Source organism: Mercenaria mercenaria, chromosome 10 (genome assembly GCF_021730395.1).
Source record: "Mercenaria mercenaria strain notata chromosome 10, MADL_Memer_1, whole genome shotgun sequence".
Classification (NCBI taxonomy): domain Eukaryota; kingdom Metazoa; phylum Mollusca; class Bivalvia; order Venerida; family Veneridae; genus Mercenaria; species Mercenaria mercenaria.
Genome location: NC_069370.1, coordinates 1,783,447 through 1,797,025, shown reverse-complemented (window position 1 = coordinate 1,797,025; position 13,579 = coordinate 1,783,447). Strand labels below are relative to the sequence as shown.

Below are 13,579 nucleotides of genomic sequence, written 5' to 3'. Positions count from 1 at the left end.
TTTACTGGTTCTTCCCAGGAAAGACGGCTTCGCGTGTATCAGTGCTATGCACCGGGCACGTTAAAGAACCAGACTGTCTATTCGCAAAGAGCTAGGCTAAGTTAGCCGGACAGCCTGTATCTCTCTGTTCTCTCATTCAGTTCTGGGGGCTTTATCTCGCTCTGTCCCTCTGGTCAGATCGCTCTGTGTCTGTACTAGTATAGGATGAATTTCGCGCCCCGTGTGGCTGCGTTTGCTATATGTAAAGCGCCTTTGAACGTGTTTAACATGAAAAGGGCGCTGTATAAATCTGGTATACATACATACATGTGAAAGTTTGGTGATATTAAGGTCTGATGATAAATGTTTTCTATTTAACTACAGGAGTCTGGCAAGTGTGAAGATATCCAAGGTGAAGAGTGTTATCTGGTGCAATGATATGTCTCATGTAGCACTCATCAGTAAACATGGTAAGCTTTAGAAATTTTTTGTACAAGACAGGCAAAAAAATAACAGTTTCAGCACACAGATACCTAAATAATATTACAAGGCAAAGACTTCTGCAACAACATCAGGGTCTGTTTTCATTAATTAAGTCTGAGATCTAGACTTGAGACTTCTGGAATCTTGAGTAATGGACACATAATGACATATGGTAGGTTCTGTACAATTTAGTTTGCCTCTATTGCGATTTCGGCATATCCCAGCTGGTTGTTGATATGAACTACATTAGCAGATGGAGAAGGCCGAAAAAGCTTAAGGAGAACACCGCGTTACATGTTATCACGCGAAAATTGAGGAATGTCATAACAGGTTCATTACCTTAAGCTGTGTAGAGGCATTGCGAGTAAAGTTATTGAGAATTGAAATATTTTGGCACTGCCAAGTCTGACTTAAACAGCCTGAATATTGGTCAATATGTGCCCTGGTCTTTGTAAATGAAATTTCTTCTTCATTTAGAACTCTTGATTTGATTTTGTTACTTTTCACAAAAAGATTGTTCTTACATGTGAATTAGTGAATAATGTTCTCAGTAATTAGCAATTCTCATTACTTCCATTTTTACCAAGGTTTGTTGCAGATCGGTATAATTATTTAGAAGTGAGAAGTTTGCACGGTTTATTTATGATGAGGAAGTTGTGTCTGTAGTATTGAGCTGATGAGAATGTTGTAGAAGATTGGACAGAATATATTATAGAAGTTATCCTTATGACCTATTGAAGATGCAGGCCCATTCGGAGGGGAAAATTTCATTATTTTTGAAGAGTTTTGGTTGGAAGATGTTCAAAAAAAAACTTTTTGTTCAAAATGGGAATAACATTCTTTTGGAGAGGGGAATGGGGCCAGATTTATGTCCCAGAACAGCCTTAAAGTGCTTCTAAAACATTTTAATACAATTCTTCAAAGAACCTAAAGTATTTGTAAAGGTCATAAAGTGTGGGTGTGTCTATAAATGTTATCAACTGAATCTTTTCATTATAAAAAAAACAATGCTGTACTCACGAAAACTGAAGTTTTCATTTCTTATAAATGTGTAACTGTATGTTTCAGTAATTGCCATTTGTAATCGTAAGTTTGAGAATCTGTGTACAATCCATGAGAATATTCGAGTGAAGAGTGGAGCCTGGGAGGAGAGTGGTGTGTTTGTGTACACTACCAGCAACCACATCAAATATGCTCTCACTAATGGGTAAGCTTCTGCACAATTTATGCACCTGGTCTCATGATTTTGATTATTCTATTGTATAAACAAGTGAATATATATGAATACATAACATAGGAGGTTTTCAAAAAAATCTTTGTTGGCATCATTTTAAGCTGCCTGTGAGAGGCTTAGACTGAATTCTTTTTTTTTATCAGTTTTGCTACTTTGTGTATTTTTGTCTGTTTTCCTGAATGAGTTCTACCAGGTTCTGTATCATTTAACCTCTGTTGATGTTGAAATCATACATAGGAGCTGATAAAAATCAAAGTACTTATTAACATTATAATAAACATAAGATAACTATATACACATCATTGATAAAAATGTTTCCACATTTTACAGTGACCATGGTATCATACGTACACTGGACCTGCCGATCTACATCACCCGCGTGAAAGGTAACAGCGTACATTGTCTGGATAGGGAAGGACGCTCCAGGGTGCTCGGTATTGACCCCACAGAGTTCAAATTCAAGTTGGCCCTTGTCAACAGGAAATATGAGGAGGTATGTAAACAATTACCTGTCTGTTCAGTAAAACATTAACCTTTAGCCTGCTGCCGGCAAGTGATTTTGCCTTTGTGACCAGTGCAGACCGAGATCAGCCTTTCACAAGTATGCATGTTTATAAAGCTTTAGTAAGGAGACCAGACAAAATGCAGCCTTGCCATTGGTCAATTTCAAAATAGTGCTTAGAATCTACCAATCAAATGCTGGAGCTTTTAGACTGGTCCGCAAATTCAGTTTTTTTAAACTTTGAAGATTTTTTATTATTGATCATAATGCACAAACATAGACAATATTGGTGAGAATGCTGCATGGTTATATATTTGCAGGTGTTACACATGGTACGACACGCCAAGTTGGTAGGTCAGTCTATCATATCCTACCTACAGAAGAAAGGTTACCCAGAGGTCGCTCTGCATTTTGTCAAGGATGAGAAAACAAGATTTGGTTTGGCTCTTGAGTGTGGAAACATTGACGTGAGTTTGAGTGGTTTAAATACTTCACAATGTCCAGATTTTCATGAATATATTCAGTAATGCGACCACAAAGTACTAACTTTTCCTCCTGTTTATGCCAGTTTGGAATAGACTTGTTGTCGCCCTGTTGATGCAACCAGAGAAATTTTGTGTGTCAAATTCTCAAAACTGCATATTCATTGCATAAACATTAAAGAGATGGTTACCAAGGACGTATGTGAAGAAAGCATTTATTGAAGGGGTGTTAAAGCATACAGTTATAGCTCTTTAAAGCACCTAAGTATATTTCTTTTACGCACACAAAAAAAAAACGTCAACTGTCATAGCATTATTTCAAAAGTGGTTTTCCTTTGGCCACAAGCATGTGCTGAAGTAGTCAGATGGAATCAAATTACTGTAAAATACTTGTTTGCTTTTTGCTTATAAAAAATGCATCTGGAATAGAAATCTATCTTTATTTTGATTAGATTGCCCTTGAAGCGGCAAGGGCACTAGATGACCAGGCATGTTGGGAGAAACTGGGTGAAGCCGCCTTACTGCAGGGCAACCATCAGATAGTGGAGATGGCCTACCAGAGAACAAAGAACTTTGATAAACTCTCCTTCCTGTACCTTATCACAGGAAACCTGGAAAAACTGAAGAAGATGACCAAAATAGGTAGGGGGAAGTGAACAAACTTGAAATATAGGTTTAATAAGCAGTAATATTCTCTGTTTATAAATGGACTTCTTAGCTGATTGGTTAAGGTCACAACAGGTGGATTCTTCATATTCCTTGACCCTCGTTGCTTATTCAGAACCTTAATTGGGATATAGAACTGTTTGTTTCTGCAAGCCTTGCAGCTGGCTTGTGCAAGGTTGGCAGTTCTATCGAGATTCCAGCTTGTGCTTGTAAAATATCCATGAATAAGCTTATTGTAGAAGTTGCAAATTATTTCATCTTTAAAGTATTTCTAGTACTCTGTTTTGCATTATATATATGGATAGAATGTATAACTAAAGCTGTCTATTACTGAATTTCAGCTGAGATACGTAAGGACACCAGTGGTCATTTCCAGAATGCTCTGTTCCTAGGAGATGTTGAGGAAAGAGTGAAAATCCTGAAAAACTGTGGACAAAGTAAGTTGGTTTGCCAAAAAAATTTGATCATAGTTCCTTTGATATCAAGGAAGGGAGCAGATGAAGATAGATTTAGGATAGTATACCTTAAATTTGGAGAATATATAATGATAAATGTTTTTCCATTAGTTAAATGAAGTCCAGAACTTGCCTATTTTTGTTGTTTTACCCCTTGAGCAGTAAGCATATATATAATTGATGATTTTAACAAAATGAAACATTAAATAATTCATTTCAGAGTCACTTGCCTACCTGACAGCTGCTACCAACGGTTTAGAAGAAGAAGCAGAATCACTAAAGGAATCCTTTGGTGAGAACGAGAGGGTACCAGACCTGTACCCTAGCGCTTCCCTGCTCCAGCCACCGGTACCAATCACACAGCAGGAATCCAACTGGCCCCTGCTGACAGTATCTAAAGGATTCTTCGAGGGAGCAATGGCCGCTAAAGGAGGTCACAGCAAGATGGCTGCCGCTGATGATGTTGATATAGAAGAAGCAGGAGCTGGCTGGGGAGATGATGATCTTGGCCTTGATGATGGTAAGTGAAAATATAGCCATGTAAAACATTACTGTAACTAAGATTTTTATGCTTAAATCATAAACCTGTATATGCTGAAGTATAAATGCTGAAAATATGCTAAAGTTTCAAAGACTGTGCATACTAAAATACCAATTTTAGTTTTCATAGCACTATCTTCAGGCAGATCAGTTTTCATTATACACCTGCCAGTTGGTGTTGTAAATTGAAGTTATATTTTATTTTATTTTTACTATGTCACTTTGTCAAAATTGTAGCTGTAGCAATGTCAAATTTGGTTTGTTAAAGCAATTTTCAAAAAGCTTGCATGATAGCACAATTCAAGCCAAAATGATTCAGGAAGTGATTTCAGTTAACAAGAAAAGTTGATTTACATAGAAGTTATTCCAAGCATGATGGTTGTTAGCTGATAGACAGTTGTAATAAATCGTCTGTAATTTGATTGTCAATAAATATGATTATAGAGGAGGGATTTGGAGAAGACGGTGAAGGTATTGAGAAAGACGAGGATGGGGGAGGCTGGGATGTGGATGACGACCTTGAACTGCCCCCTGACCTTGATGTGCCCTCAACACCTACTGGAGCTGGGGAAGGCTATTTTGTACCTCCTACAAAAGGCACAAGCCAGGCACAGGTTAGTTAAGTTTTGCTAATGTATTATACCTTTTACAAAAAAGAACACTAGTTATACCCAAGACCCGCCTGCTTAACTCAGTAGGGAGAGGGCAGATTGCAGGGTCGTGAGTTTGATCCCCGGGTGAGGCCAATGTTCTCTTTGATGATTTGATAAAAGACATTGTGTCTGAAATCATTTGTCCTCCACCTCTGATTCATATGTGGAAGTTTGCAGTTACTTGCGGAGAACAGGTTTGTACTGGTTAGGTTAACTGCCTGCCGTTACATAACTGAAATACTGTTGAAAACTGCCGTTAAACCCAAAACAAACAAACAAACAAAAGATATGCCCAAGTGATGTTTCACACTGAATACAGTGTCTACATTAAATTAATTTATGAGACACTTACTGCTTTAAAGCAATTTACTTAAGGTTGTCTATATTTGTTTTTCTGCTGTACTACATATATGTATTTAGGAGAATCTTTGTCTTAAAATCGCATTGGTATGAACGGCGTAGCTAAAGCACTGAATCCTCTATGTGCTATTTACTATTTCAGGTGTGGTGTAACAACTCACAGTTACCAGTGGATCATGTGTTGGCAGGATCATACGAGACCGCTATGAGGGTGAGTTCCTTCTCCTGTTGTTTATTCAGTGCTTATCTCTGTCATGTAATAAACTTTTAGCCTGCTGGCAGCAAGTGATTCTGTCTTTATGACCAGTGCAGACCAAGATTAGTCAGGCTCTTATTTGTCTGCACTAATTGCTGTTAAGTTGGTAGATTTTCAGTGAACACCCCATTATAATAGTATGTGGTACTGACCAGATTGAATGTTAGACAAGTCTATTTTAGAAATTTAGCAGGGTAAAGGTAAATAGAAAGCTTTGTACCTGAGGCAAAGTCTCCTTACTTTGACGAGAAAATCACAGTACAGTATTTTACCATATATACTTGCTATTAAAATGAAGGCATGACTTCAGCAATTTCATCCACTTACTTTCTTTATACAAAATGTGTAATGGTTGAGTAAATAAAGAATATGCTGTAAGCAAATGTTATTTATGATAGCCAATTTATAATGTGTTTGACAGTCATCTGCCATTTGCGTTGTCTTCTTTTGTAGTTGTTACATGACCAAGTGGGCGTGGTGAACTTTGAGGAATACAAACAACTTTTCCTACAGACATACAGTAGAAGTAGGACATGTTACCAAGGGTTACCATCTTTACAGCCTCTCTTTGGATATCCACATAGAAACTGGTATGCTCTTTTTGTGTTTCTTACAGAGAAACTTGTTATGGTCTGTGTTCCTAACATAGAAACTTGTTATGGTCTGTGTTCCTAACATAGAAACTTGTTATGGTCTTTTGTGTTCCTAACATAGAAACTTGTTATGGTCCTTTGTGTTCCTAACATAGAAACTTGTTATGGTCCTTTGTGTTCATAACAGAGAATGGTATGCTTTTTTCATGTTATTGACATTGAAAACATTTTCCCTTTTTACGCCCCCGGCATCTACTGATGTGGGAGGCATATAGTGATTGTACTGTCTGTTTGTCCGTCAGTTCGTTCGTTCGTCCGAGCTCACATTTGCATACTTAGGTGGCTATAGGAACAATAGGTAACTGTACTTTTTCTTTGATGTCATTCATTCCATAAGGCTTTTATGTGGCTATTTTTCTCTTACATGGCTAAAAGAACAATAGAGAGAACAAAAGAGTAGCCACATAAGTATCCATATGTAGGAACTTCCGTCCGTCCATCCATACGAGGTTAACCAAATGGGACCGTTCCGTCTGGCATCAATACCCCCAACTAGAATGACTTGATACTAATGCAGATGTAACCTGTGACCATTCCTCATCTTCAGATATCACCTGACCTCAGTTTTACCTTCACCTTGAACTTGACCTCGTTTTGGACTTAGGTTGCTTTGTATCGACAAGGATGCCACCGGGGGCATCAAGCCTTTATTGAACGCAGCTTCTTGTTCTTAATCTTTCCTGGTTTGGAAGCCTATTTGGCCAAGTTGTTGCAATTGTTTGCTTAAAATCACTTGCCTCACACTGCTGTGAGTTTGACTCACCTGGCATAATATGTTCAGCCATTGCATGCCCATCAAGCATGATCAAAATAATATCATGAGATTGGTATTTGTAGTTATCCTCCAATATCAAGACTCTGAATGTTACCTGTGTCGGTGCGGCTCGAAAAACAACACAAACAAAATAGATACAAACAACAACAACAAATACATTTATGTCCATTTTTGTAAAGTAATGTGTACAGATTACAATAAAGAAAGCTATTAACTTGTCAGGTTTGAGACTACACACAAGTGCCTGTTGCTAAAAGAGTTCATTAGTAGACAAGAGTGTAGTCTTCTTGCCCATTTATCAGAAAAATATGACTTATTGTCAGATGTATGTGTATCTTGATTCAGACATTGAAACAAGAACAATATAATTTATGTTACAGGAAGGAGGCAGGTGGTAGAAATGGTGTTCCAGCTGTGGGTCTCAAACTGAACAACTTGGTACAACAGTTACAAGTGGCGTATAATCTTACAACAGCTGGCAAGTTTGCCGAGGCTACAGACAAATTTAGATCTATTCTTCTCAGTGTACCGCTGTTAGTGGTTGATACTAAACAAGAAATAGCTGAGGTTAGTATCATGTAAAACAATAGTTTATTTATTGCTTGTGTTTAAAAAAATGAAGAAGGAAATTAATATACCAGCAGAAAAGCTTTGAAGAAAGTATATACATAGAAAATTATACATGCATGATAATTTTGAATTCATAATAACTGATGCTTAACACAGTGGATATTGCTTTTTCCGAAACTTTTTCAGTTTTGTCCTTGATAGTTAATACAAGTGTTGAACAGAAAAGTTCTTTCCATTGTATCATTATGTAATTGGACTTATGCATATTTTTATTTACTCACTTGTCTGAGCTTTGAACTTGTCACTTGCAGGCCCAGCAGCTGATAGAGATCTGTAGAGAGTATATTGTAGGATTAACAATGGAACAGACAAGGAAGGAGCTTCCTAAAGCAACATTACAAGATCAGAAAAGATTATGTGAGGTATATCGAGTTATATGTGTTGTTGGAATCACTGAAGGGACAGTTTTGACTGTCAGGATTAATAAGTATAGATATAGATATCTGTTTAGAAATAAAGCCTTCAACCTTGTATTCAAAAGCTTAGTTTTTCTTTTTTTCAGTAAAAAAGGTTATATTTAACCTTATCTGTTTAAAGTAAGTATTGTGTTTCATTAAAAGTTATTTAAGCATTGCTGGCCTAATCTTGCAGATAAAATTGCACATGAGTTGACTTTGAGTATTAAGGTTTATTATATGATCAAAGTTGAATAACGAATTGTTTCTGGCCATTTCTCAGTTGCCAGCTGACCAGTTACTGTGAAACACCTGTCGCTCAAGCATCAGTGGTGTAATCATCTGGTGGACCGCTCTGGCAATTCATGTGCTTCCAGATCATTTTCATTATAATAACTATGTGCGGATGGCTCAAAACCATAGATAACTTGAGTAGTTTGCTCATCCTATGCGCCCACATATGATCAGTCTTTAACTGTAATTCAGTCAAACCCTTCTGAAATAATCCCACTTTTCAATTTCTTATTAATGTGTGATGGTTAAAATTCTGGTTGCACCCGTTAAACAAAACGTATGGCAACTAATGAATAATTTGCATAGAGACACTGTATATACATGTTGTTTATGTTACAGATGGCTGCATATTTCACTCACTGCAAGCTCCAACCTGTTCATCTGATACTGACACTACGTACAGCACAGAACTTGTTCTTTAAATTAAAAAATTTAAAAACAGCAGCTTCATTTGCTAGAAGATTACTAGAACTGGGGCCAAAACCCGATATTGCTACTACAGTAAGTATAAAAAAATAATAATTTCTTTTAGAACTCGGCCCCTTGGCCACTTGTTCATAGTGGTTTAAGTTGGTGACTGAATCAGTTATCCCAGACCCCTGGGTCTGAGCACCACTCTGGTAGTGATGTAAGGAAACCATCCAGCTGGTTTGAGGAAGGTTGATGGTTCTACCAAGGTACCAGCACATACATGAAATAACGCCTGGACCTTGGGTCAACCTCAATGACTAATACACTGAAAAATCTCCATATGACCTCAACTTTGTCATTGTGTACATAAATAAATCCCATTTGATCATGTGTATATTGTTTTCGCATATGCACATTTTGCACGTGGGAAATAACAATACATGTCAGTGAATTCTAAAAGGCTACAATTGTATAATTTAGCCAGTGATGTGTTGACATACATATGATAGAAAATATGTTGATGTTGTCACCGAATTGAGACAAAGAATCTTTATAGTAATTTTCCTTTATTTTCATAGTAGTTTCTTTCATCTTGAAGAATCTTGTGCTAAGATTTAGCGGTAAATGCTAATCTGTTAATGTTAAGCTCATCTTAATTTCAAAAAAAATCTACTAAACATATTCTAATCAAATTTTCTCAAGACTGTTATAGCTAGTCTGGAGCAATTGTTCGGGTTTTTTTTTTCTTGAAAACTGTAAAAGCTGTAGCTTTGAAACTTTGCATACATTTTTAGCTCACCTGTCACATAGTGACAAGGTGAGCTTTTGTGATCATGCAGCGTCCGTCGTCCGTGCGTCCGTTCGTGCGTCCGTCCGTCCGTAAACTTTTGCTTGTGACCACTCTAGAGGTCACATTTTTCGTGGGATCTTTATGAAAATTGGTCAGAATGTTCATCTTGATGATATCTAGGTCAAGTTCGAAACTGGGTCACGTGCCGTCAAAAACTAGGTCAGTAGGTCTAAAAATAGAAAAACCTTGTGACCTCTTTAGAGGCCATATATTTCACAAGATCTTCATGAAAATTAGTCAGAACGTTCACCTTGATGATATCTAGGTCAAGTTCGAAACTGGGTCACATGGGGTCAAAAACTAGGTCAGTAGGTCTAAAAATAGAAAAACCTTGTGACCGCTCTAGAGGCCATATTTTTCATGAGATCTTCATGAATATTGGTCAGAATGTTCACCTTGATGATATCTAGGTCAAGTTCGAAACTGGGTCACATGGGGTCAAAAACTAGGTCATTAGGTCTAAAAATAGAAAAACCTTGTGACCTCTATAGAGGCCATATTTCTCAATGGATCTTCATGAAAATTGGTCAGAATGGTCATCTTGATGATATCTAGGTCAAGTTCGAAACTGGGTCACGTGGGATTAAAAACTAGGTCAGTAGATCTAAAAATAGAAAAACCTTGTGATCTCTCTAGAGGCCATATTTTTCATGAGATCTTCATGAATATTGGTCAGAATGTTCACCTTGATGATATCTAGGTCAAATTCGAAACTGGGTCATGTGGGGTCAAAAACTAGGTCAGTAGGTCTAAAAATAGAAAAACCTTGTGACCTCTCTAGAGGCCATATTTCTCAATGGATCTTCATGAAAATTGATCAGAATGTTAACCTTGATGATATCTAGGCCAAGTTCGAAACTGGGTCACGTGCGGTCAAAAACTAGGTCAGTAGATCTAAAAATAGAAAAACCTTGTGACCTCTCTAGAGGCCATATTTTTCAATGGATCTTCATGAAAATTGGTCAGAATGTTCACCTTGATGATATCTAGGTCAGGTTCGAAACTGGGTCACGTGCGGTCAAAAACTAGGACAGTAGGTCTAAAAATAGAAAAACCTTGTGACCTCTCTAGAGGCCATATTTTTCATGAGATCTTCATGAATATTGGTCAGAATGTTCACCGTGATGATATCTAGGTCAAGTTCGAAACTGGGTCACGTGGGGTCAAAAACTAGGTCAGTAGGTCTAAAAATAGAAAAACCTTGTGACCACTCTAGAGGCCATATTTCTCAATGGATCTTCATGAAAATTGGTGAGAATGTTCAGCTTGATGATATCTAGGTCAAGTTCGTAACTGGGTCATGTGTGGTCAAAAACTAGGTCAGTTGGTCGAAAAATAGAAAAACCTTGTGACCTCTCTAGAGGCTATATTTTTCACGAGATCTTCATGAAAGTTGGTGAGAATGTTCATCTTGATGATATCTAGGTCAAGTTTAAAAGTGGGTCACATGCCTTCAAAAACGAGGTCATTAGGTCAAATAATAGAAAAACCTTGTGACCTCTCTAGAGGCCATATTTTTGAATGGATCTTCATGAAAATTGGTCAGAATTTTTTATCTTGATGATATCTAGGTCACATGTGCTCAAAAACTAGGTCACTGTGTCAAATAATAGAAATAACGACGTCATACTCAGTTCAACACTGGGTCATTTGGGGATAGGTGAGCGATTCAGGACCATCATGGTCCTCTTGTTTAACATCATTAGATAAGTAAGCCAAAAACCATAACTCTGATGCATTTTGTCCAAATTAGAGCCATTTTTGTACTTGCAAAATAGGAATTTCTTGTTTGAAATGTAAAAACTATAGCATTGAAACTTTGCAAACTTGTTAATTTTCATTTGCGGAGTATGTTGGCTGACTTGCATTTTGTCACAATTATAGCCTTTTTTTATTCGAAAATCTGAATTTCTTGAAAAAAAATGTTTATGTCCATTTTCTTTGAATACTATAAGTGCTATAGCTTTAAAACTGTGTACACTTGCTTATAATCAGGTTTGGTTTCCCATTTGATCATGTGATTGTTTGATTAGATACTCACATTTTGCACATGGGATAGAACAAAACATGTCAACAATGTGAAGATTGCACTAAATTGTTATAATTTTACATGTTGACATTATATTTATGTATTGTAAGTGACATAGTAGAAAATAATTTCTTCGTATGGGGATAGCCTGCCCTAACTGCTCTATACAGATTGTTGTTACATTAGTTGTTATTTATATCAGCTAAAACTGAATTTGGTTCCCATTCGATCATGTGATGTTTTTCTTTGAATATTCACATTTTGCAGATGGGATAAAGTGAATTTTGTTGTTGCATTTTCTTGAGACTGCTGGCGTAATGTGGTCTTTTTATGTGATAACAAACAATAGTCACATGTCATTACTAAATTACTTTCTGCTAGAATATATGTAATTTTGGTGCCCATTCGATCATGTGATGTTTTTCTTTGAATATTCACATTTTGCAGATGGGATAGAATAAAATTCTTGTCCCTTTTTGTCAAGACTGCTGGCATAATGTGGTCATTGTAGGTGACAAGAGACAGTTGTCATACTTTGTTGAGTTACTGTACCTAGGAATGATTACGATAGTTAATTTGTGCCCGTTCCCATTCGATCATGTGATGTTTTCTTCGAATATTCACATTTTACAGATGGGATAAAGTGAATTCTGTTGTCCCATTTTATCGTGACTGCTGGCATGATGTGGTCATTATGTGATAACAGACAATCATCAGTCATCATTGTTTAATTACTTACTGCTAGAATATATGTAATTTTGGTTCCCATTCGATCATGTGATGTTTCCTTCGAATATTCACATTTTGCAGATGGGATAGAATAAAATTCTTGTCCCTTTTTGTCAAGACTGCTGGCATAATGTTGTCATTGTAGGTGACAAGAGACAGGTGTCATACTTTGTTCAGTTACTGTACCTAGGAATGATTACGATAGTTAATTTGTGCCCGTTGTTCCCATTCGATCATGTGATGTTTTCTTCGAATATTCACATTTTGCAGATGGGATAAAGTGAATTCTGTTGTCCCATTTTATCGCGACTGCTGGCATGATGGGGTCATTATGTGATAACAGACAATCATCAGTCATCATTGTTAAATTACTTACTGCTAGAATATATGTAATTTTGGTTCCCATTCGATCATGTGATGTTTCCTTCGAATATTCACATTTTGCAGATGGGATAAAGTGAATTCTGTTGTTCCATTTTCTTGAGACTGCTGGCGTAATGTGGTCTTTTTATGTGATAACAAACAATAGTCATTACTAAATTACTTACTGCTAGAATATATGTAATTTTGGTGCCCATTCGATCATGTGATGTTTTTCTTTGAATATTCACATTTTGCAGATGGGATAGAATAAAATTCTAGTCCCTTTTTGTCAAGACTGCTGACATAATGTGGTCATTGTAGATGACAAGAGACAGGTGTCATACTTTGTTCAGTTACTGTCTGTAGGAAAGATTATGATAACTAATTTGTGCTCATTGTTCCCATTCGATCATCTGATGTTTTCTTCGAATATACACATTTTGCAGATGGGATAAAGTGAATTCTGTTGTTCTATTTCCTCAAGACTGCTGGGGTAATGTGGTCTTTATGTGATGACAGACAGTGATCCAGTCATTATTGTTAAATTACTTACTGCTAGAATATATGTAATTTTGGTTTCCCATTCGATCATGTGATGTTTTCTTTGTGAATGTTTACATTTTGCAGATGGGATAAAATAAAATTTGTTGTTACTCTTCATTAAGACTGCTTGCAATATGTAGGTCTGTTATGTGATAACAAACAGTTTCCTTTTCGACACAATCTTAGAAAAAGTTCTTTCAACATGATTAATTTATGCTTTGCCTTCCCCTTGTGTATGTGTTAATACAATCAAGATTTAAGAGTACATGTGTATATTGAAAATCACTTTAAACAAGA

General features: G+C 36.7%; 1 protein-coding gene across 2 annotated transcripts in view; it reads left to right on the top strand.

Annotated features, from left to right (window-relative positions):
• The window catches only part of LOC123559924 (coatomer subunit alpha-like), a 45,750-nt gene that overhangs the window by 26,374 nt on the left and 5,797 nt on the right, over positions 1 to 13,579 (top strand). For both annotated transcript variants that reach the window (XM_053552104.1, XM_053552103.1), the window contains 13 exons: positions 364 to 449; positions 1,531 to 1,669; positions 2,027 to 2,189; positions 2,519 to 2,665; positions 3,133 to 3,322; positions 3,688 to 3,783; positions 4,022 to 4,321; positions 4,786 to 4,955; positions 5,497 to 5,565; positions 6,064 to 6,200; positions 7,419 to 7,605; positions 7,920 to 8,030; positions 8,697 to 8,858. In XM_053552104.1, coding sequence (XP_053408079.1) covers positions 364 to 449; positions 1,531 to 1,669; positions 2,027 to 2,189; positions 2,519 to 2,665; positions 3,133 to 3,322; positions 3,688 to 3,783; positions 4,022 to 4,321; positions 4,786 to 4,955; positions 5,497 to 5,565; positions 6,064 to 6,200; positions 7,419 to 7,605; positions 7,920 to 8,030; positions 8,697 to 8,858 — 1,957 coding nt within the window. The remainder of the gene's footprint in view (positions 1 to 363; positions 450 to 1,530; positions 1,670 to 2,026; positions 2,190 to 2,518; positions 2,666 to 3,132; positions 3,323 to 3,687; positions 3,784 to 4,021; positions 4,322 to 4,785; positions 4,956 to 5,496; positions 5,566 to 6,063; positions 6,201 to 7,418; positions 7,606 to 7,919; positions 8,031 to 8,696; positions 8,859 to 13,579) is intronic.